Source organism: Phoca vitulina, unplaced genomic scaffold (genome assembly GCF_004348235.1).
Source record: "Phoca vitulina isolate PV1807 unplaced genomic scaffold, GSC_HSeal_1.0 scaffold91, whole genome shotgun sequence".
Lineage (NCBI taxonomy): Eukaryota > Metazoa > Chordata > Mammalia > Carnivora > Phocidae > Phoca > Phoca vitulina.
In genome coordinates, this window is record NW_022589794.1 from 2,676,965 (window position 1) to 2,699,706 (window position 22,742).

Here is a 22,742-nt window from a genome sequence, read left to right on the forward strand (position 1 = left end):
GAGGGACCCCGCGCGGCATGCCCGGCCCGGCCTGCCTTCCGCCGCCGCCGCCCAGGGCCCGAGCCCGCGCGGCCCGCACCGAGCCCGGCGGCGCCGCGTAGCGCAGCGGCAGCGGGAGCGCGGGAGCCCGACGGCGCGGCCGCAAGGTCACCGCGCACCATGGAGGCCAAGGTCCGCCAGAGCCGGCGCTCGCGCGCGCAGCGGGATCGCGGCCGCCGTCGGGAGGCGGCCCGCGACGCCCGCGACCAGAGCGCGTCGTCGGGCGACGAGACCGAGCCCGGGCCTGGCAAGGAGAACGCGGGCCTGCCCCGCGCGCCCCCGCCCCGCGCCGCCGCCGTGCGCCCCCCGCGCCGCCGCCGCCGCGAGTCCAGCTCGCAGGAGGAGGAGGTCATCGACGGCTTCGCCATCGCCAGCTTCAGCACGCTCGAGGCCTTGGAGGTAGGTGGGGCGGCGGGCGGGGCGCTCCTGGGGCGGCGGCACACCCACCCCTTAGGGCTGCCCGGGCCGCGTGGGCCCCGCGCGCCGCGCAGGTCGCTGCTGGAGGGCCCGGCCGCCTGCGGGGGGTGCCGGCGGGTGCGAGCCTTGAGCGGCTAGGGAGAAAAGTCTCTGGATTGCACTGTCCCGGCCCAGTGCTGTCTGCTTGCGCACACGCCTTTTTTCAGCTGCTTTCCTTTCAAAATACCAGTGTTCGGCTCAGGACGTGCCAGGGAGGTGAGCACTGCTGGTCGTGGTGAAGGCGGTGGCGGAGGGGAGACTTTGAGATTCTTCCTGTTCCTCTTCTCCTCCTTGAGGTTTCTGTTTGGACGGCGGGGCGGGGGGCGGATTTCTGAGACCCCTTTCCTGACGGCTGTTCCCCTGGTTAGTTAATAGGGTGGCAAAAATACCACTTGTCTGGCTGAGTTGTCCTGGGCGATGTTTGCTGAGCAAATACCGCCCTTCTTGCGTGAGCCCAGGTGAGTTGAGAAGGAAGTGAGTACTGACTGTCAGAGATTTGGCAAGTGGGGTGGGTGGGGACCCACGGCCTCCTAAAACTGTGTAGAAGTGCTGGCGAGATCCCACAGTCCTGCCAGCCTCAGCCAGCCAGCCCCCCTGCCCCCCCCAGGGGCCCCATGCAGCGCTTACTAGGGGCCGCCAGCATCTGCTGGGTTTGGGGGTCCCAGACATTGCTCAGTTAACAGCCCCCCCCCTCATTTTCCTGGAGCTTGGGAGCCAGTGGCCTGGGATCCCCAGTCAGAGGCTCAGCTTTGGGGAGAGAGGAAGTGCCTCCATTGCAGATCCCTGCAGTGGGTCCTCTCCCTGAGGTGGGCCAGGTCTGTGGAGAGCCTCAGGGTCGGGTGCTGGCAGCCAGGGGGACGTGGCCCAGGGACAGGTGTGCTGCTTTCTGTCTGGGCAGGTGGATGTGTAGGTGGGGCACTTACGCCAACCACACAGGTCCCCCACCCCCACTCCGGTCCTCTTTGTGTACACCTGGGGGGCCCTAGATGGCTCCCAGATTAAGGGGTCCCCAGCTAAGACACTTTGGGGGGTGGCACATGCCACAGCTCTGAACTGGGAAGGGGTGGCCAAGTTCTGTGCCGCAGCTTTGGAGAGTGCTTACTCCAGCCACCTTCCAGATGTGTACCTGCCCTGCCAGGTGGGCACAAAACAAAACCCTGACTGTGGTCTCCGAGGCCCTGCATGCTGGCCTCTTGTGCCAGCATATTGGCCCCTCTGAGGTTTTCTCCTGCCTCGCGGCCTCTGGACCTGCTGTCCCCTCTGCCGAGGTTGTTTGGAGCCCTCGTGTCTCAGCACAGACATTACTCAGGCCCTCCCCAGTAACCTTCTGAAGCAGCACCCCTTCTTCCCCACCCCGCCCATCTCTCACTTCCCTTCCTGTCAGTGACCACTCTCTCTGAAGGCATCTAGAGAGTGGCTCTCTTTTTTGGCTCTCTCCCCACCAGAACTTGTAAGCTGGAAGAGAGCAGGCAGCACGTCTGTCTTGTGTGCCCTCCGTGAGGTCCCCATGCCCCATACATGTTTGTGCAGTGAACAGGTGGGAGGAGAAATTGCTTTTGAGGAAGGTTGTGCCAGAATTCACTGCACCCCTGCTGAAACGAGCCCGCAGCAGCCTTGGCCACACCCCTCCGGCAGCGGGGATACTCAGTGCAGCCTCGGGTGTGGGGGCTTCTGCAGACTCTGAGCAGCCCCGGTCAGGCCATAGTGAGACTGAGTCAGCTGTCTTCCTGGTGTTCACCCAGCCACGTCACCATGCACCTTTTTCTGCCCTACTGAGCCAGGGAGGGACCCGCCGGCCTTGGAAAGTACGGGGCTTCTGCACAAGTCATAACTTCTAGATTGGTTCTCTTGTTTGGGCTCATTTCTTACTAAAGTGTAACGGTTTTCCCCAGAGTTCAGATAATTCGTCAGGACACTGAGTGTAGCACACAGTGAACATGTGCCTGACCAGGCACGATTCTGAGTCTGCTTGTCCTCAGACTCCACTGTACAGATGGGGACACTGAGGCCCAGTGCCATGAACGTCAAGCCTCCCCTCCCCGCCCAGTGTCAGAGCTTTGCCAGGGCTGCCGTGGCATGGGGATGTGAGCTGCTGTCACCCCCGGGGCATAACACCCAAATGTCAGGTGTAGACTTGGCTCAGGAGGTTTGAGAGTGCCAGTGTCCACGAGTCCTCCTTACCCTTGTCCTGAGGGTGCAGCCTCCCCCGCCCCCCATGCCCCAGGCAGGTCCCTGACCCCACCCTTCCAGCACCTCCCTGTGCACCTGTGTTTGCCCCGAAGGGGGGACGAGTCTCTGCCTCGGGTGGCTGAGAGGATCACAGGCCACTTCTGTGAAATGCTGGGGACACACGCATGTGACGGTGGTGTTGGCTGAGGAGAGGGCTCCCAGGTCTGGCCAGGTTCACGGTATGTCCAAGGCCCTGGGCATGGAGTTGGACGGCTAGAGCTTGCTGTCTGAGCTGAGGGGGTGCAGGGGCCGTGGGCCAGGCAGGGGTTGCACATCTGAGCGCCGGTCCTCCGTCAGCTTTCTCGCTCTGTTAAACAGGGTGGGAACAGTGAGCAGGTGGCAGCAGCACAGGGGTCTTGTGGTGTGGTGGGGGGACAGGGGCGCCTTTCCTCTGCTCTCACTGACCAGGAACACTGGGGACAGGTGGATGTTTCTTGCTGTCCTGGTTCCTGTGACATCTCTGTCTCCAGAGGTGACGGCAAGGCCCTTGGGGGACAGGCCAGGGCAGAACTGAGGTCCTCCTGACCCTTCCTCCCTAATGGCAAAGGAACCTATGGCCACAGGTCAGGTTGTGCCAGCCCCTGGGTCTCCTGGGAGGTCCACTTTGCAGGCAGAGCTTGGGTGAGCCTAGCAGACCTACTGTGCGCCTCCCAGCCCTTCCATCAGGGGTGCGTGCACGCCTGGGCCCCAGCGCTTCCCCTTCATGCTCTGTCTGTGTGCTGCCCACCTCTCGAGAGGCACGCGTACCCGGTGGAAACCACCCTTCTGGTTTGGCGTCTGTGTGGTTCTTTGCTAATTTGCTTCAGAACAGCGAGACACTTTCAGCTGGTTCAAAGATCGGTATCAGTGAAAAGGTATATCGAAAAAATGTTCAGTTCCAGCCTTGACCTCCTGCAGTAACTCCTCTGGCCAGCTTCTGGCCTTTTCGGAGTATGTTGTGCAGATAGAACCACACAGGCATATAGTCTCGGATCGCTCCTTTTTTTGCTGAAAGAGAGGGTTACGTCCCACCTCTGTACGTGTGTCTAGGAAGCATGTATCCAGGAGTAAAAAATGAAAAGGAAAACACCCAAAGTTTTAGCTGTGGTAACGGGTGACTTCCTGTCTGTAATTCTGTTTCCCACACGGATCACTACACGTTAACTTTGATAATTCGTAAAACGGACACCTCAACCCAGACGCGACCTGCTGCGCACAGTTGTGCTTGAGAAACCCTGCCCTGGCCTCCCAGTGGCCACATCAGCAGGTGAATGGCTGTGTGGGCTGGTGGTCCTGGCCTGGCTGCCCAGCTCCCAGCTTTGGGTGATGTCAGGGGCGTGCTGTGCATTTCTGCTGGAAATGACCAAGTTCTTCCCAGTCTTAGGACACTGGGGCTGGGGCTGTGGGCCTCGAGGCACGCAGTGGAGGCTGCCTGAGTCCTGATGGGTGGTGGCCCTGTAGGGGGGCCAGAACTCCCTCAGGCCCATGCAGGGGGCTCAGTGGTAGTAATTTCTCTGCAAGCTGGTGTTCAGTGTCCCCCCGGGCAAAGGGCACATGATCATGCTAGGTCTGGTTGCTAAGGGTCAGGAGTGTGGGGGGCCAGGATGTGGCCCTCTTGTCCATATGTAAAAGCCTACACTGTTGGTCCCGCCTGTGGGGGCCTTGATCTGGGGGGCTGTATGTGTGCCCAGTCCAGCCCTCCAAGGAGGGGGACAGAGGACCGTCACTGCTGAGAGGAGCTATCAGCTGGGAGTGTCCATGCCCACCAGCCAGAGCACCTCCAGGCTGCTCTCTACTCTCCAGATGGGGAAACTGAGGCCCAGAGAGCAGGAACACTTACCTGCAGTCATGGAACGGAGGTACGACACTGAGCCTGGAACCTGCCTAGGCCAGCATTGGTCTGCTCCCCTGTTCTGCCTGAGGGCTGCTGTGGGGGAGGGGCTGCTCCCTCCAAGGGGGACCCCGCCAGCTGATGAACACAAAGCCGTTGCATAGCCTCCTCCGCCCGCCCGGGTGGATGCCTGCTACCTTGCCTTGGCAGCAGCAGTTTGCTGATGGTGGGGTGGGAGCCTGGACTGGGCTCTCCTGTTGTGTGGGTCAGTGCTCTGCTGTGATAAGGCATGTCATGGGAGCAGTGGCGACATTGACCGCTGCTGAGGGCACTGTCCTCACACACCCACTTGGTAGGTGAGGAAACTGAAGCCAGGGTGGAGTTCTTGTCTGGGATCCACCCACCATAGCACCAGACAACAGAAATCTCGTGAGTCTTCACCCAAACCTGGGTCGCATTTTCTGGATGCTCTTTGGGAGGAATCTGAGCTTGAGCAGAGGGGACAGTGGTCTCCCTAACATCTAAGGGGATGGCCTTTCCTGGGCTGCAGGAGCAACAATAGGAGCTTGTGCTGCCCTGGGTCAGCTGCCTGACCTCTGGTGAAGGCCCCTCTGAGCATCGTGGGCATCGAAGATGGTCTGCAAAGCCTGCAGCTGCTCACGGGCTGGGAGCAGTCTGCTCTGTCCCTGCACGCCTGTCATGGCAGTGGAGCCACAGGGTGAACGCTCACACGCTGTGGCCCAGCGCGGTGGGGCCGTGGTCCTCCTGATGGTGGCCCCGTGTGTCTGCGAGCCAGCTTGTTGTCCCTGGCCTCCATCACCTCAGGCCACTCCCCTGCTCCTCTTTGGCTGGGATCACATACACAGTGCTTGTGGCTTCTGGGCCTCAGTTTGTCTGTCTGTCCTGCCCACACTGTGTCCCAGCATCTGTGAGGGCTGTGTGGGACTGATGGCGGCAAAGGCGGCAGACCCATGTCTCCCCACTTCCACCCTCCTACTGCGTGCCTGGAGGCTGCACCGCACCTCACTGCGGGTGAGGTGGAGCCTCACCTCCCAACGGGTTGGGTGTGCCCAGACTGGGCGGCATGGCCATGGGGGCACCCCTGTGACAGGCCACAGCCCTCCTTTCCTCTGCCCCCGCTCTGAGTTTTTAGACAGTCTCAAGTCCACAGCAGGTGCGTGGGTGTGGTAGGTCCATGTCCCAGGTGTGTGTGCACGTGGGAACACACGTGTGTGTGCTGTGTCCTTGCTGGGGTACCTGTGTAAACCTCTGTGTTGTGTATGTCTGTGCTCCAGACCCCATCCGGGGCAGCAGCTCTGTGGCCTGGACAGAGCAGAGGACAGGCCTACATGTGACCCTTCGGTTGCACACGGTGAAACCCCATCCTGTAGCTCAAGGCTAGGGCCTCATGTCCTCTATCCGTTATCCTGGGCCCACTGCAGGACAGTCACCCCCCGACACACACACACACCAGAGCAGGCAGCAAACGCTCATGAGTTCATAGAACTGGCCTCTGTCCCCAGCACCCCCTTAGCTTCTTGGGCCTGTCACTGGTCTAAACTTGCAATTCAGTACTAGCTCTGCTGTGGCCCCCTTCATGCCCCACCGCAGCCCCTCAGTCCTGTAGCTCCAGCCACATCTAGCCCCCCTCTCCAGCACCCCTGTCGGAGAATCCTCAGACGTGCACATGGGCACACTTCTGGCCCTTGCTAACTGCTCTGTCCCCTGCCCGGAATGTTCTTTCCCCAAGTGTCAGGGTGACTCACTGGTCACATAGCCCCCTTCCCTGGCAGGGAGCCTTCACCCCTGTGCCTGGGCCACCACTGACCCATTCCAGCTTAGTCTCTGTTCCTTGTCCCTCCCACGAAGACTCCAGCAGTGTCGGTGTCCTTGTGGACATCTCCCTACCCAGAACCTCCTTGTGCATGTGCTTGTTTCCAGGGAGAAGCTCCCAGATCTGGGGCTGGCTGGCTGGTGCTCTGCGGTGGTGTGCTGTTCACTTTGATACATGGGGAGGCGGTTCTTGAGTTGTGGCACCAGGCCTCTTCCTGCTGAGGGTCTGCGCCGTTGCCCACTGGTCTGCCTCACGCCTCGGTCACTCTGCTTTCTGATTGGCTGCCGCAGCGCTCGTGCCTGGGCACAAGCAAGTTCCCTTGTCAGTTCTGACACCTGCCCAGTGGAGTCTCCAAGGTTTCTCATTGGCCACTGTGGCGTCTGCCGAGAACATAGCGTTGTCACTGCTCATCTCCTTTCCTGTCTCGTGGCCTCTGTCAACACCTCTACCCCATCCTTTCCGGTGGGCCTCTCCTGCCTCCCCCTGACTCAGCACGGCTGTGTGCGATCTTTCACGTGGCCACGGTGTCCCGCCTGGCAAATGTCTGGACTAGCACCAGCAGTGAGCAGTGAGCCTGACCTGCGCCCCTTGTGATGATCGTCATCTTTCTCTGGACCTGGTGACATCCCTGAATTCCAGGCCATGTCGACAGTCTTGTGTCAGGTTGCTTTGCTGATATTTCAGTTGGGTTTTTAGCACTATATTCTTATATAAAATTAGTCTGAGATTGTCTTGTGTCTGCTGCATTTTTTCTTGTGTTCTGGAACAGTCCGAATGGCATAGGAATCATCCACTCCTCTCCACACTTGGGGTCCCAGTGTTCCAGCCTCCTTTGCTGATGGCCAGTTAGAGACCTGAGTCAGCTCCGTTTGTGGTGGGGAGGAAGGTATTGAGTAAGGGATCCGTGGGACCAGCTTGCTGGAAACGGGGTCAGCAGGGCGCCCCTCAGCCCCCACCCCCACCCCGGAGCAGGCTGGCCTGGGTCACTTGCTGCCAAGCAGGACTGCCTGTGAGCTGGCAGGTGGTGAGGCCTCAGGCCCTGTCCCCCTGCATCCTGTTCCGGTGGGCAGTGGCTGCCTTCTCGAGGAAGGACACTGGAGTCTGGACACCACCCCCACCGTGGGCTTGGGCATGTCATCCTCTCAGGGCGGCCAGAGCAGTAACAAGTGCATGGGGACTGGGCAGGGCACCTGCTGGGGGCCACCGTGGTGCTGGCCCCGACCCCTGCAGTTCACATGCTCTGCACGCAGCTCCCAGAGGTGGGGGCCGTGGGCAGCCCTGTCAGGGAAACGGGGAACCCAAGGCACCAGGCTTTTGCTAATTGCTGGGGTGGAAGAGTCATTGGTCAGTCCAGCCATGGCCACACCACCCAGGCCATGGTCACCTGCCCATGCTCTCTGCTGAGAGCCCTAGGTGCAGCCTCCTCCATGAGGCCTCCCAGAAGCCTGGGCAGCCAGACCATGTCCCAGGCCGAGCTCTCCAACACTGGGTTAGATAAACCAAGCCGTGGCAGCCCCCTCTCACCTGGACTGTTGTTCGGGATGGTTTCTCACTGCCTCTTGTTCACTGGGGCCCAGGCAGTGGTTGCCACAGGGCAGGCCAGGCTCACATGTGGGGCTGTAGGCCTCTAGAAGTGACCGCTAGGCAGCAGGGAGTGCTCAGACCCATTTCCCCCTCCTGACTCCCTGAGCATTTACTGAGCACCAGCCGTGTGCCTGACTCTGTGTCAGCTGCTGGCTTGGCCCCAGACAGGACGCGGACGGGTACCTTGACTGGCGAGTGCCTGAAGGGAGACTGGGGGCTCGGGAGGACGCTGCATGGGCCAGGAAGGTGCTAGGGAGGTGCCCGGCAGGGACTAGCCCAGGAGGATGGCAGGGCTGGGTGGGACGTCCAGGTTGGGAAGCCTGGAGAAGGTCGATGAGGTGGCTGGGCTGGGGCCCCAAGGGCACCTGAGGCGCTTTTTCCCTTGGGAGCCAGAATATGAAAGCCACATGGAGTTGAGTGCTTTGGGGACTCTGGGCAAACGTGGTATCTGGTTCAAATTTCATGTGGAGATTGTTCTGGTGCCCCGGTTTGCCCGAGTAGCTAAAGAAAGAAAACTCGCCAACGAGTTACCAGCCTTATTCAGCTCCGCAGGACGGTGTGTACCAGGCTTCTGTTTGAAGCTGCATGTGGGGGAGAGCTGATTCCGGAACCTGGTACCCAGCCCAGCATGTACACCACCCCTGCTTGTCTTTCCAGTTGCAGTCAGTGTGTGTGCACATGTGTGGGGTGCGGGGGTGGGTGCGTGTGTCTATGTAGGGGAGGGAACTCCTGGCAGAAAGGCCAGGCTGGCCTGGCGGGGCACATCCATGCCTCCCCCACCCACACCCGTCTGTCCAGCTTAGATTCCGCCTAGTGAGGCATCTCAGTGACCCCAGCTGTGCTTCTTCCTTGGAGCAGCTGTTTGGGGTGGGCACTGCTCCCTGGACTCCACCCAGGTGGCAAGCACGGGGCCACCTAACAGGCCGACCGGACTGCAGGCGCCTGTGGGCCCCAGACAAGCTCTCTGCTGAGAGCAGGGTGTCAGCAGGTAGGTGTAGGGGGCAGAGCAGACGTCTGTGCAGGACACATGAGTGGCCCTGTTGGAGGGCTGCCACTTGTACCCCTTTGCCAAGGAGGAGCGGGAGGCCACAGCCCAATCTGACGAGCAGCGATGCTGAAAGTCAGACCTAGAGGCCCCACAGGGACCCTCGCGATCTGCCGTGACCCCCATCAGCTCTCTGACCTTACCCGTTGCAGCTTTCTCCTAACCCCCCACGTGCTGGTCCTCAGACCCCGGCAGGCCTCTGGCTAATCCTCAGCCCGGGCCGTTCCACGTGCTGCATGGCTCACGCCCAGGACCTGGCCCACCTGTAGCCCCGTGGGGATTCGTCAGGCTTCACGTAGACCTGTCTGCTGGTAAAGCCAGCGGCCCCTGTCTGTCACCCATGGAATGAACCTGCATTCTCCGTGAGGCGTGGCCCTGCCACCCCCTCACCTGGGGCCCCGGGCACTCCTGCCTCAGGGCCTTTGCACCTGCTGTGCTAGTCCCATCTTCCAGGAGCAAGTTCAGGATGCTTCCTCTGAGCCTCCCCTGCTCCTAGCCAGCTGAGGAGGACAGTGAAGTGAGTGAGCCCAGTCCAGACGCCTGGTTTAAATTCATTTCTCTTCCTCACTACCTGGCCCCAGGTGTCCCTCTGCCTGCTCTGGGCCTCAGTTTCCTCATCTGGGAAGTGGGGGTGATGAGCTGAAAGTGCCTGCCACATGGTCCTGCCCCCCATCCCCATCCCCTCTCCAATGTTCTTCTCTGAGCTAACCCTGAGGTTGGTTCTCTTTGTGCCCCACCCCAGGCAGCAGACGTTTCAGCAACAGTGGCCCTGGCTTCTGGCCTCCGTGGGCAGCCCCCTCCGTGTGTGACAGCTGAGCAGCAGCTGAGCAGGTCCCAGAGACTGAGGGGGAGCTTGAAGGGCAGTGAGCCTCAGGCCAGCTCTGGCAGTCATGGGCAAGGACACAGAGCAGTCTGTATGTGGAGGGGCTGGGAGGGGCTTGGGCAGAGACTGACCTCCAAACCCAATTGCCAGGAGAGCAGTTGTGAACATGAAGATCCTAGTCGAGTGTGGATTAGAGGGCGGCCTGGGTGGTCAGCACAGGGTCACAGTGTGGGGTCGCAGTGCGGTGTGCATGCATGGACATGGGAGGATGTGTCTGTGGCGTGCAGACCTGAGCAGGGGGCCCAGAACGGGGCCTGCCTGCCCCTCAGTCTGGCTGCCTCTTTGCCTCAGGCTCCATGCCCACCATCCTCCTCCACCTTCATGCCTTTGTCCAGAGCTCCTGTCACCATCATCATGTCTGACTGGTCCCAGGCCATGGGGTGGGTGGGTCTCTTCTGTTTCCAGGTGACCTCCTCTGCCCCAACAACCACTCAGCACATGGTGGGGGCTGGATGGACATAGGAAGGAATGAGTGTCTTCACAGAGCCTGGGAAGGTGGGTCCCCACTGGTGTGCTGAGCACTAGGTGTGACAGAGGCTGTCCTGCTGCTGGGCCGACTCCCCAGCTCCTGGGTCTTTGACCATCTGTCCTCAAGCCCTGCTGGTCCTGCCAGGTGTTCCAGTGCATAGAGCACACTGTGGGTGGGCACCCAGGAGCAGGGTGCTGAGGAGGAGTGCTGTGAGCTGGCAAGACACCGACCCAGAGGGACCAAGGTGCATGAGGCAGGTTCCAGAAGGTTCTGGAGCAACTAGGGGGTCAGTGAGCCCTTCGGGGGATGGTCCTTGAGGGCAGTGTTACCCTCAGGTAGCCACAGTCCTGGTGGATTGAGGGACCTCTCCAGCAGGATGCCTTAAATGGAGGGACAGCAGGTGGGCTGTAGGGGTGGGAAGATGATGGGGAGCAGTATCTATCTGGTGTGGGTGTGAGCTAAGGAGGGGACAGGTCAGGCAGAACTCCTGTCCCAGCATCACAGCTGGGGGGCGCGACTGGACGTTGGCTCTCATGCTGGGGCAGGGCAGCGGAGTGGGGCCGCCTGCAGGCACTGTCCGGGCCGGCTGTGAGTCCGTCTTCGACTCGGGGACGTGGTCAGCAGCGGGTGTCGGAGGTGCCCCAGGCCTTGCGACACCTGGATGCCGGGGCCCGGGGTGGGAGGTTGGGCCCAGCAGAGGGACCCTCTCACCCCCACCCTGCTGCCATCCTGTCCTCCAGCTCTCGGTGACACCGCGGACGGTGGTCTGTGATAGGGCGGTGCTGCTGTTACGGTCCACAGGCCCTCCTGTGCCTTCCCCGGATCCAGGGAACCTTCTCAGCCCCAGACAAGGACAGTTGGCTACCTCTGGGGGTGGGGGCAGGTGCCAGTTGCTGGTGGGCGGTGGACACACAGGCTGCCTCCTTTCTAGCTGGGGTGGGGGAGGAGGGTGCCCTCCTAGGGGGAGGCCCCTCGACCACATGGAAGGAGACGCCTGTGCACGTAGTCTCTGTCACCGGGGTTGGAGGGGGGTGGGTCACGGCACAGAAGGTAGGTAGGGTTTGGGGCTGGGGTTTTACTTGGTGGGGGCATGGTGTGAAGTTTGAGTGAAAACTTGCAGGTGAAGGAGAGTGAGCCACATAGATAGCAGGGTGGTGGGAACAGCTGTGCCGAGAGCCTGGGGCGGATGTGTGCTGAAGGGCTTCCAGGTTGGGGCTGACAGCCTGCCAGGTGAGCAGCGGGTGGAATTTGGCCTGAGCTTCTGGAACAACGAAGACTGTTGACTGAGCCGTGAGCCAGCAAGGTCTGCTGGGGGCCCCGAGGCCCAGAGGTTCTGGGAGACAGGCAGCCTAAGCCATGCAGGGTGGGAAGGTAGGGACGTGGGCTGGGGTGGGGAGGTCAGGTGGGCCAAGAGAGTGCCAGTGCTTGGCAGTGAGGGGTAGATCCTGTGTGACGCTGGGGGCTCAGGCCCAGGTGCTGGGGGAGAGGCCCCAGTGCAGTTCCAGGAGCAGAGGGGGCACCTACCTGGCTGGAGGAGTATGGCCATGCCTCGGCCTGCAGGATCTGGGAGCCTGGAAAGGCCCTGTCCACGTCGGACCTAGCAGCCTCAGCCCTCAGTGAGTCTGGGTCTGGGTTTGCCAGTTCTCATTACTTTTTTCTCTGCGCAGTTAGTTTACTGAAGTGCAGGTAGAGATCGTATTGTTACTGCATAGTAATGACGTTCTGGGGGAGCTAAAAATAGCCCCATAAAATTGCTACAGGAAAATGTAACCATTGATTTCAGCAACGTGCAGATCCCCTTGTGGTCCAGGGAGGGTCCAGGGGCCCAGCTGCTCCTGGGGGCGCTGGGGGCTTCATTGTGGGACTGTTGCCTCGGGCCTCGAGGGCTGTGGGCTGCGGCGCTTGGCCATGCCCCCTCTTTAGGGCCCCTGTGTGTGCAGGCACGCGTCCTGGGGTGCGCCCGGCCACATCTGCCGCCCTGCCTGTGTGGGCTCACAGATGGGTCTATGGGCAGACGGCAGCTCAGGGGTACCGCCGGGCCCTGGACTGCTGGAGCTCGTCCCGGCTCACCCCAGACCATTGCTGCAACCTCGGCAGGGCCCGCTTCCCTGTGGGCACGCTCCAATTCTGTGGGCTCCTAGTGTGGATCCACCAGCAGCACGCTGAGCGTCCTGCCAGTCAGACACCAGCCCACCGCTCGCCTCGGCCTCCCGCCCTGGGGGTCTGCCCCGAGGAACCCTCTACTCGGAGACCTGCTCTGGCCCGTGGTGGGGCAGTCACTGCTGTTGCGGCTCTCCCTTGCCCAGAGCGGTCACCACAGCCTGGGCAGAGCTGCTGCCCCAGTCTACAGATGAGGAAACTGCACCTACCCAGAGGCCCCACGCTCCAGGCAGAGCCTCGACTGGGACCCAGGGCCAGCACCCCCACTGCAGGCTCAGTGGGGGCAGAACTGCGGTGGTGTGTGCCTCAGCTTGGGTGAGCCTCCAGAACTGGCCTGGGCTCACACAGGGTCAGCATAACAAGTGAAGGCCAGCCCCAGCCTTGGCGTGCTGGGAAAGGGCCAGCCAGACATATCCCAGCAATGCCTCAAGGCAGGAATTGTTGAGTCCTGTGACCAAGAGCCCCTTGGGGGCACAGCATCGGGTCTTCTCCAGGAAGCCCAAGGATGCCTGGGGTCATTCTCAGGGCAGTGGCTGGGTGGAGATGGCCGCCTCTGGATCCCGGTGCACCAGGCCTCTTGCCCGCTTGAGCCAGAAGGCCCATGGTGTCGTTAACCTTCCATGTGCACAGGGCCCAGGCCTATCGCCTACTGGCTCACCTTCTGTTGGGCGGGGGGGCGACTCGCTTCCCAGCTCCCCCCCTCTTCCAGATGCAGGAGCTCCTGCCCTGGGGCCGGGATGCTGCTGGGCTGAGTCCAGGCCAGAGGAGAGGCCCAGTCACTGATATTTCAAGGGTTCTAGCAATCTAGGTTTTTTGTTTGTTTAAGAAGCAAACAAACAAATACAACAGGTTTACAGGAAACGATGTGTTCGATTTGTGGTTGATGCATACTTTGGGTGAAAGATGTGATTGGATGTGTCTGGAGAAGTGGCCTGGGGCTGCCCTGAGGCCCTTCCAGAACCCGCAGAGGAGCCAGGGCAGGGCCTAGAGGGAGGCCTTTCTGGAGCCCACCGCCTGGTCTGCGGCTGGCGGTTCACCGCGCTTGCTGTGCAGTGTCTGCTCTTCCATCCGTCCCCCCTGTTTTGTCTGTTTTGACTACAAGTGCTCATTAGAAAGACCGATCCCAGCCCAGCCAGGTGTCCCAGAGGGGCAGGCTGTTCCCACAGGTTTCCTAGTTAGTATCTGCTTGTGCTTCTGATCATATACACCGCAGGCCAGCCCTGTTCTCATTCCAGGGCTCAGATATGGGACTTCAGAGGCAGTCCCCCAGGCTAGAAACTGTTTCTGTGATTTTACCTGATCGGAAGGTTCTCAGAACCAGTGGCTCTCTCTGTGAAAGTGGGGCTCACCCCACAGTGGCTCAGGAGGTCCGTGTGTGGAGTCACGGCTTCTTGCAGAAGCAGGTGGCCCGCGGGCATCTGAGGAGAGAGGCCTGGCTGCTTTCTGTGGCAGTACGAAGGTCTAGGTGGCCCGTGGGGGGTGCATGGTGTGTACGCCCCAGGCCACTTTTCCAGACACATCTAATCACATCTTTCACCCAAAGTATGCATCAGTCATACTGATATTTCAGGCCTCCCTCTAGGCCCTGCCCTGGCCCCTCTGCAGGTTCTGGAAGGGCCTCAGGGCAGCCCCAGGCCACTTCCAGCACCGGGGTGCTGAGAAGCTGATGTTAGGGCCGAGGTGGGGTGGGGCCCAGGAGCCCACACAGTGCAGCCGCTGCACAGAGAGAGAGGGCCTGGCAGAGACACCCATCCGGCTCTGGGACTCCAGCCCTGTCTCCTGTCCAGGCTGTGGAGGCCAGGGGTGGGTGCACACGTGGGAGTGTGAGCATTGCGCATGTGCTTGCACGTGCGTGTGGGGCGCCTCAAACTCCCACCTCCTCACCACGCCCGCATGCGCTCCAAGTAGTGTCTGTACCTGCCCATGGCGGGGCCAGTGTCCCCCAGGGACCCAAGCGTTTGGTTAGACATCATTCTGGGTACCTGTGAGGGTGTTTCTGGATGACTTTAGCATTTAAATCTGTAAAGTGAGTGAGACAGGTGGCCCTCCAGCGTGGGGGTGGGCCTTATCCAGTCCCCTGAAGGCCTGAACAGAACAGAAAGCCAGACCCTCCCTCAAGGAGGAGAGCGCTCCTCCTGCCTGGGCCCTTGAGCTGGGACCGAGGTTTTGTCCAGCCCTGGGAAGAACTGCACCCCTGCAGATGTTGGGGCATCTGGGCCCCACGCCTGCGTAGCCAGCTCCTCAGAGGAAGGCTGTCTGTGTATAGGCGTCCTGCTGGTCTGTTTCTCTGGAAAGCTCGTCCACCCTTTACAGCATGTTGCTCTGGTTTTTCCCTGCGGGCCTCTGAGCACAGTCTGCTGGGCCTACCCTCTGTACCGTGCTGCGGGGCTGGGGCCAGGAAGGGACCCCGAGGGTAGGTGGTGAGGTGCTGCGGCCTGCAGTTGGGTGGCAGCACCCAGGGCGCAGAGGTAGGGGCGGTGGGGGCCTCCGTGTTGTCTAGGGCCTGTGTGGGGGGACCAGCCTGTGAGCAGCAAGACTGGCCCTCAAGCAGGGCAGGAGGCCTGAAAGCGATGAGTTAAGAGTGACCGACTGTCTGTAAGGGGGTACGGCACTCGGGTGTCCTGGGAGCACTGGGCGTCAGTAAGTATCGAGTGCCCGCGTGTGGAGAGTGGAGAATGAGCTGCGGTCTTCAGGACTTTCTCATCACTGGACGGACCGCCCCGGTTCCCTTCCGCAGGGAGGCTTGTGGCCCTGTGCTGACTAATGGAGCCAGGGAAGCAGGCACGAGAGAGGGAGGGAGGGAGCCTGGAGCTCCTCGCCCCCTTGGGCTGTTTGCACTTGCCGCTCCTCTGTGGGAGGCTCTAACCCAGCCCCTTCCCTTGGGCTTCCCAGCTGGGGCTGCCCTCGTGTCCGTTTGAGCCAGCTGCCTTCTGAGCTGCTCGCTGGTGCCTGGCGCTGAGCTGGCCTGGTCAGTGTTTGCTGCCAGCTTTGTGTACTCAAAGGTGGGGGACCCCGAGTCTGGAATCGACCTGAGACCCATAGGCAGGGCAGGGGCTGGGAGGTCTTACAGTGAGCAGGGGTTCCGATGTCAGGGTGTGGGGGAGCGGCCCCCTTGGGCTGAGATGAGCCAGGGCTCTGAGGGGTTCATCTGACCGGGACTCCAGGAGCGGCCGCCGAAATGCCAGCAGCCTGTGGGTGTCCCTGGGGTCTGATACTCCAGAAGGCCAGTGTGGTCTGAGAAGTCAGGGTCCACTTGCTGCCCTCACAGAAGCCTGTGGAGCTTTGGGCAGAGCCGTGGCATGGGCCGAGCTGGCCATCATCGTCCAAGCCGAACAGCTTCAGCAAGGCAGGGTTCCCAACCTTGCGGATGTCCCAGGGCAGGCGCCCCTGCCAGCCCAACCTCCCCTCTCCCTTCCCGCTGCCCCTCAGTGAGCCCTGGGGAGGGGGTGGGGATGCAGGGTGCACCCCTCCTCACGCAGGAGGATGCACACTCCAGCCCTTAGTGTCACGTCAGAGGTGAGAGGCTTTGGTGGGGCTGTCCTCCGTCTGTGTGACTGTGGTGTGGCCCCTCGGGAGAATCCTGGGAGTGTGGAGTGTCCACCCTCAGAGAGGAGGAGTCTGCTGCTGCCCCCAGCTGTGGCCTGCAGCTGCGCACGGTTGCTCCCAGCCCGGGCTGTGGGGTCACACACAGCAGGACAGTCGTGGGGGCTTCCGGGCCTGGAAGGGCAGTGCCAGTCTGGCCAGCCGTGTTGGTACACCTTACTAGTTCTGGGGATTGTGGGCCCCTCGCACAGACAGGAGGAGGCGTGTAGTGCGAGGTCGGAGGACCTCACCTGCCAAGCACAGCGTGTCCCCGTCTCCATCGCCAGGCCAGGGGACCACAGCAGACTGGGACGTTGGTTCTCCCTGCCACCTGCCCAGGTGGACTGAGGCCTGGCTGGGGGGCCAGGTGCCCACCTGAGCACAGAGGCCAGCCCTTGGAGAGGCTGCCACAGTCACCCCTCAGGTTCTCAAGAAGCACTTCCTGTGGGGCCGTGAGGGTATCACCTGGGACGTGGGGGAGCACCTCAGCCATGGCATCACCTTCATTCAGGCTCTCCTTCCCTCCCCCTTGCGTGAATGCTTTCCCAGTGGGTCCTTCCCTCTTCTTGAGCAGCCCAGTGGAGATGGTACCTCCCGCCCTACCCCATGGGCCCAAGCACGAGGCTGGTGAGTGACACTGCGCCTGGTCACCACCAGTAAATGCAGATTCTCCTGGGCTCGGCGCACTGGCAGGACCAGCTCTGCATAGTAGGGCTGTGCACGGGGCTGTGGGCACCCTTCTGCTACGGTTGGCATCGGCACAGCAGGGCATGCTCAGTAAACCCCGCTGGGTGTCAGTCCCTGCTTTGGGACCAGGTGCAGCTGTGAGCAAGATGGGCACCGGTCCCTGTCCTAGGGAAGGGGTCCAGGGTCCCTGATGGTCTGCATACCTGGCTGGATGCCGTGCTGCATGGAGTTGGGCAGAGAAACCTATGGGTGGCTCCGGACCAGGGGACAGTGGTCAGCTGCTGTGGTGATGGCCCTCAACTCAGGAATCTGAGGGACACCCTTAGAAAGGCCAGTGCAGCACCTGCTGCATTTTGGGCCACGGATTAGGGGCCCCCGTGACCGGCTGGGGTCCCTTGGGAAACAGCCCCTGGTCCAGCTGTGTTTTCACATCACTCTCTGAGCCCCCCAGTCCTGACAAGCCCCCCCCACACTCGTCTGATCCATCTGCCCGTCTTCCTGAGGTGTGAGTCCGGCCTGATAGCCCACTCGGGGGAGGGGGTGGTGCTTGGCGCTCCAGGTAGGTGCTGTCACGTGCCCAGGGACCCGCCCTCAGGGCATGGCACGGTCTTCCCATGGTGTCACTGACGTCACTGCCAATTAACCAGCTTTGTCCTTCCTCACTCACAGAAGGACATGGCCCTGAAGCCACATGAGCGGAAGGAGAAATGGGAACGTCGCCTTGCCAAGAAGCCCCGCGAGTCAGAAAACTGCCCGTCCGCAGAACCAAGTGAGAATGGGCGTCCCCTGGAGATCGTCAGTCCCGAGCAGGACCTGGAGCCTGCCTGCGACCGGGGGAAGAAGAAGGTCCCACTGCAGCCCACCAAGCAGGTGAGCACTGGGCCCTGCCCCACTCAGAACCATGGGCTCTGTGCCCTCTCCCTTGGGTGCCCTCGGGGCCACACCAGCACCTGGACACCACCGTCGGCATCTGGGCCTGCCTGGCAACGTGCTCCATCGTTGTTGGGCGTGGGGTATGGGGCACACGTGGACTGGGGCCCGAGGCAGCCGCTCGCCGTGAGCCCAGGTCCTGAGCAGACAGGAGACCTTCCCCTGGTGGGTCACACAGCCAGAGAGGCCAAGCTGGGAGCCCAGGGATTGGGGGTGGGGGAGTGTGTACTTGGGGCAGGAGGGTGCACCCGCTGATAGGCTGGCCCCGTTTCCCCATTGCGTCTGTCAGGCTCCGCCGACCACGGGGTGTCCAGGGTGTCTGTAATGCGTGGGGGACGGGCTCAGCACTGGGTGTTCTCCATCTGCTGATCTTCTGTAGGGTACAGCGTATCTGTGAGGGGGGGTGTCACGTGACTCGTGGTCGGGCCCCGGTGCAGGGAGCAGCCCCGCCCAGGGGCCTCCCTCCACAGCAGCTGGGAGACGGGGCCCTTGGTGGGAGGGGCCGTCCTTGCTGTCACCAGAGCCCAGCTGGGTAGGGTGGGGAGACTGGGACTGGGGGGCCCTCTCCCAGGTGCCGGCTCAGCTCTGCAGCTGCTTCCTCCTCAGGGACTCACTGGTACGCGCCTTCTTTTCAGAGAGGGGTCCTTCTTGGTGTTTCACACTCCACTTTCAGCTCCCTTGGGGATTGGGCTGCTGGTGAGGGGGCAGCATGTCTCAGGGGCCCGGGCTGGTTGGGGGGTCTGCAGGCACACCTGCCCAGGTGGACACGTGCTCTTTCTTCCATGCAGGTGTGCTCCCCAGAAGGGGGGCCGCTCCCAGCCAACCACTGGGACCAGAACGGCCCGGCCCAGCGCCAGCAGCAGCTCCAGCCCAGCCAGCCCCAGGGGTCACTCCCAGCCCCGTGTCAGCGCTGCCAGCCCCGTCGGGCTCTCCCGGACCCCGGGCAGCCCTGCCAGCCCCAGCGGCCACTCCCGGGTCAGCGCAGCTGGCCCCAGCGGTCACTTCTGGGCCCAAGACAGCCCTGCCAGCCCCGGCGGTCACTTCTGGGCCCAGGTCAGCCCTGCCGGCCTCAGCGGCTGCTTCCAGCCCCAGAGCAGCCCTGCCGGCCCCAGCAGTCACTCCTGGCTCAGCCCTGCCGGCCACGTTGGGCGCTCCTAGGCCCTAGGCCGCGCTGCCGGCGCCTGCGCTCCCTGCTGGCCCCCTGGCCGCGCTGCCGGCCCCTGCGCTCCCTGCTGGCCCCCTGGCACCGCTGCCGGCCCCTGCGCTCCCTCCTGGCCCCATGCCACCTCTGCCGGCCCCTGCGCTCTCTGCTGGCCCTCTGGCACCGCTGCTGGCCCGTGCGGTCATGGGTGGCCCCCTGTCTCCGTGGCCAGCCCAGCAGGGCATCCTCAGGACAGCGGTGCCGGCCCCCGCAGTCACTCCTCCTGCTGCGTCCACGCCGCCGACCCGCCAGCTCACTTTCAGGCCAGTGCTGCTGCCCCCGGCGCACTCTCTTAGCCCCTTGCCAGCCCCGGAGGTCCCTTCTGGGCCAGCCCAGCTGCCCCCAGGGGTCACTGCTGGGCCTCAGTCAACCCCAGCAATTAGTAGAAGCCCCAGAGCACCCTGGCCCCCCAAAACCTTCACTGCTGGGCCCTGGACAGCCATGCCAACAGAAGCGGCCACTCCTGGGCCCAGAACAGCCTCACCCGCCCAAGCGGCCACTCCTGGGCCCAGAACAGCCCTGCCGACGAAAGCGGCCACTCCTGGGCCCCGAGCAGCCCTGCCAGCCCCTGCAATCCCTTCTGGGTCCCAGCCAGCCCTGCAAACCCCAGCCGTTACTCCCCATCCCTGAGCGCCCGTCGCTCCTGGGCCGGCCAGCCCCGCCCCGTCGGCCCCTCCTGGGGCCCCCGAGCCAGCCACGGCGGTCACTGCTGGAATTGGTTCGGGCCCATCAGCCGCAGCTCTCACTCCTGGCACTGGGCCGTCCCTGCAGGCCCCTGAGGTCACGACGGACTCGATCTTCCACCCCTGCGGTGGCCCGCCAGGCCCCGTCTGTGAGTCCTGGAGCCTGATGCCCGTTTTCTAGGCCACCCTGGGTGTGGCTGTGCTGGGCAGATGTGCTGCCAGCCTGGCCAGAGGCCTTCTCCAGACAGGCCGGGCTGTTTGCGGTTGGAAACTGAGGCTCAGCAGAGGCAGCCCCTGCAGGGCCGCTACCAGGCTGAGGCCCACCTGCACCAGGAAGAGAGGAGAGGACCCCCAGCATCTTCCCACCTCCCTGCCGTGCCTGCCCCCGTCGTGCCCGCTACTTTGGGATGCGCACGCTCCTAGGAGAGTGGACACGGCCGCCCCCAAGGGCTCGGGCTTGTTGGAGGCGTTCCTCAGTGTCTCTCTGTGCCTCGGAAGTGCCCACGTGTCCTTGTCAGAGCCTGTGCACGCCCAGCCCGGGTGTGGGTGCGTGCATGTGGTGTGTGTGCACACGGGTTGTGGGGGGTGCCAGTGCAGGCCTCGCGCTCCTTGGGCCCTAACCCATTTGCCAGTGTGCGTTCCGTGCCCCGAGGCAGAATGTGGGCCCAGCTGGAGCCAGGCCGCAGGTCCCGCTCACCTCCCCTCAGGCGAAGGGCGAGGATGTGTGTGCATCTCCAGGGTTCTGTGAAGGCAGGGAGGGGACACGGGGCACTCAGGGCTGTCTGTGGCCAAGTAGGAGCTGCTGGTGACAGGAGGGTATCCCCCCCCCCCCCCCCCACCCTGCCTCCACCCCAGTGGCTAGGCACTGAAGTGGATGCAGAGTCTCCCGTCCCCCCAGCTCTGGACCAGGAGGGCCGGGGCCATTCTTGGAATGCCTCCTCCTGGCCTCCCACTCAGCCCGTGCAGCTTTCCAGCTGTTGGCCCCCCAGGACATTCCCTGTCGGGACAGACCTCACACTACAGGGCTTTTTCTGCCCTCCGCCCATCCCAGACCCGTGCTCAGGGGTCGCCCGTTCCTCACCCCAGACCCCTGGCTCAGGGCAGTCCCACACTGGTGCTCCTGGAGTCCTGGGCATAAGGCAAGAGCTCAGCTCTGACCCTCCAGAATTTGAGGGTCTCTGGAGAAGGGGGCTGCAGCCCCTTCTGGACAGCCGCATCAGCCACTTGGGGGTGCCCTGGCTGGGCTCCCGGCAGCCCTTTGTGTGCCTAGTGTCACTGAGCCGTGATGGCCACTCCAGTGCTGACCCTGTTCGTGGAGGCTTGGAGGTGCCCCCCCCTGCCCACCCCATTTGCTCATGAGGACACTGGCCCTCTGGGGTCCCCACTGGCTGGGTGTGGGGGCCGCCCAATGCCCACAGCAGGGCTCACAGGCATCTGGTCCTCACCAGGGTCTCCCAGAAACGCGGGGCTTATTTTTCCGATTAAAGAAAATAAAAAGTGCCGTGCCATTATTTTTATGACAGCATCAGCGAGTGTGTGTCATACATGAAGTGATTTATTCCGACAAGTGGTTTTCTGCACATCTGGACTTGCCGCCTGTTCGCTGCATTCCTGCCGAGCATCGGGAAAGCAGCCGGGGAGGGGGCGCCCTGGGAGGGGTGCACGGCCCGGACACGGCTCACCATGCTGTGGTGTGCGTTCGGGGGGCCGCGCTCGCCGTAGTCACCCAGCAGACCATCCTGCCGTGTCCCTCGGAGCCGCTGCTCGGGAAGGGGCCTCTCTGGGTGCTGCAGGACGCACCTCTGAGACTTGCAATGGGCTCCGGCTGTGCCCACTGTCCCCTCCCTCCTCCCGACCGGAGGGCGGCAGTGCTGGGATCTCTGCCTTCTGGGTCCTGTGCAGGTGCGCGGGCCGGCCAGGCAGGTGTGGACTGGCGCTGCATTTCTAGGCCCTTCTGCTCTGGGAGTGTGGCCCTGGCACTTGAGTGCCCATGTGGGGGAGACAGAATTGACAGGGCGCCGGTCAGCGGGAGAGGGTGGGAGACTGCAGCCCCCCGTGCCGGGCCCCCCCCCTTCCCCCTCCGGAATGGCCCCACCGGGATCGAGCCCCATGGTGCCCATGGGCCCCCACTGTTCCTTGCCTGCTTCCTTGCCGAGACATCTGAGCCCAGAGGGGTCCCCTGGGGTCACAGCTGGCCTTGGGTTCAAAGTGACAGGAGCCTGAGGGAAGGCACCCACTTGCTATCGGGGGGCCAGACCACATGTGCCACGTCCCGGGGGCCGCTGCCACCCTCATTGCCATGAGGGGACGAGGGTCCTGTGTGGCCAGATCTTGGGGGTTTCTGAGAGCAGCTGGTAATGTGGGGTTTTTTGTGGATTTGGAGATTTTGAAATGTTGGTGGCTCATTCCAACGTCATGAACCACCTTGCTGGCCAAAGGACACAGTTGTAGGGGCCCTGCGTGGCCTGGGGGTAGAGGTTTGGGCCCTGGCAGCTTACGTGGCCCCAAGGCCAGAGGGGTGGGGTGTGGCCCGCCCCGTCGTGGGGAGAATGGGGGTAGCTTGGTCTGAAGATTGGGGCTGGGTTGAGTCCTTGGGGGTGCTGTGAGTCTGAGGGGGGCCCAGGGTTGCTCCAGGGGACCCCTTGGATGGAGACGGGAGCCTGGGTGCAGTGCTCTGCTGGGGTCTCCCTTCAAGCCCTACAGCCCGCCCTGCGTAAGCCCCCTGCCTCCACCTCCCTGTCTGAGGATGGGGCCTGGAGGAGGAGACCATACCATGCCAGGTCCCTGCTAGCCCGGCGAGGAGCAAGGGCAATGATGGTGGGTGTGGCTGTTTGCGGGGAGGAAGGAGGCCCCTCAGGGTGCACCTGGTGGAAGGTGAGATAGCCCTGGGAGGGGAGGGCCCTGAGCACGGGGACAGCCTATGCGGGCCTCACGCAGCGCTCGTCTGGGACACCCTGCCCAGGATTCCTGGGAGGTGCATGTCGCCTGCGTGCGTGTGCGTGTCTGTGTGTGCTTCTGACGAGATGGCGGTTCTCCAGGAGCAGGCTTCCAGCTCGGGTGAACGCCAGGGCAGTCCTGACAAGTCCTGCCCTCTTGTGGAAGCCCCAGGGCGGAGGAGCCCCTGGACTGCCCCACCACTTGCTGACCGAG

The 22,742-nt window shown here is 62.8% G+C and overlaps 1 protein-coding gene across 1 annotated transcript in view; it reads left to right on the forward strand.

Moving 5' to 3' along the window:
- The first annotated feature begins 159 nt into the window (after positions 1 to 159).
- The window catches only part of FBRSL1 (fibrosin like 1), an 81,529-nt gene continuing 58,946 nt past the window's right edge, over positions 160 to 22,742 (forward strand). Inside the window, exons 1-2 of the mRNA XM_032396336.1 lie at positions 160 to 438; positions 17,448 to 17,648. Of these exons, the coding sequence (XP_032252227.1) occupies positions 160 to 438; positions 17,448 to 17,648 (480 nt within the window). The remainder of the gene's footprint in view (positions 439 to 17,447; positions 17,649 to 22,742) is intronic.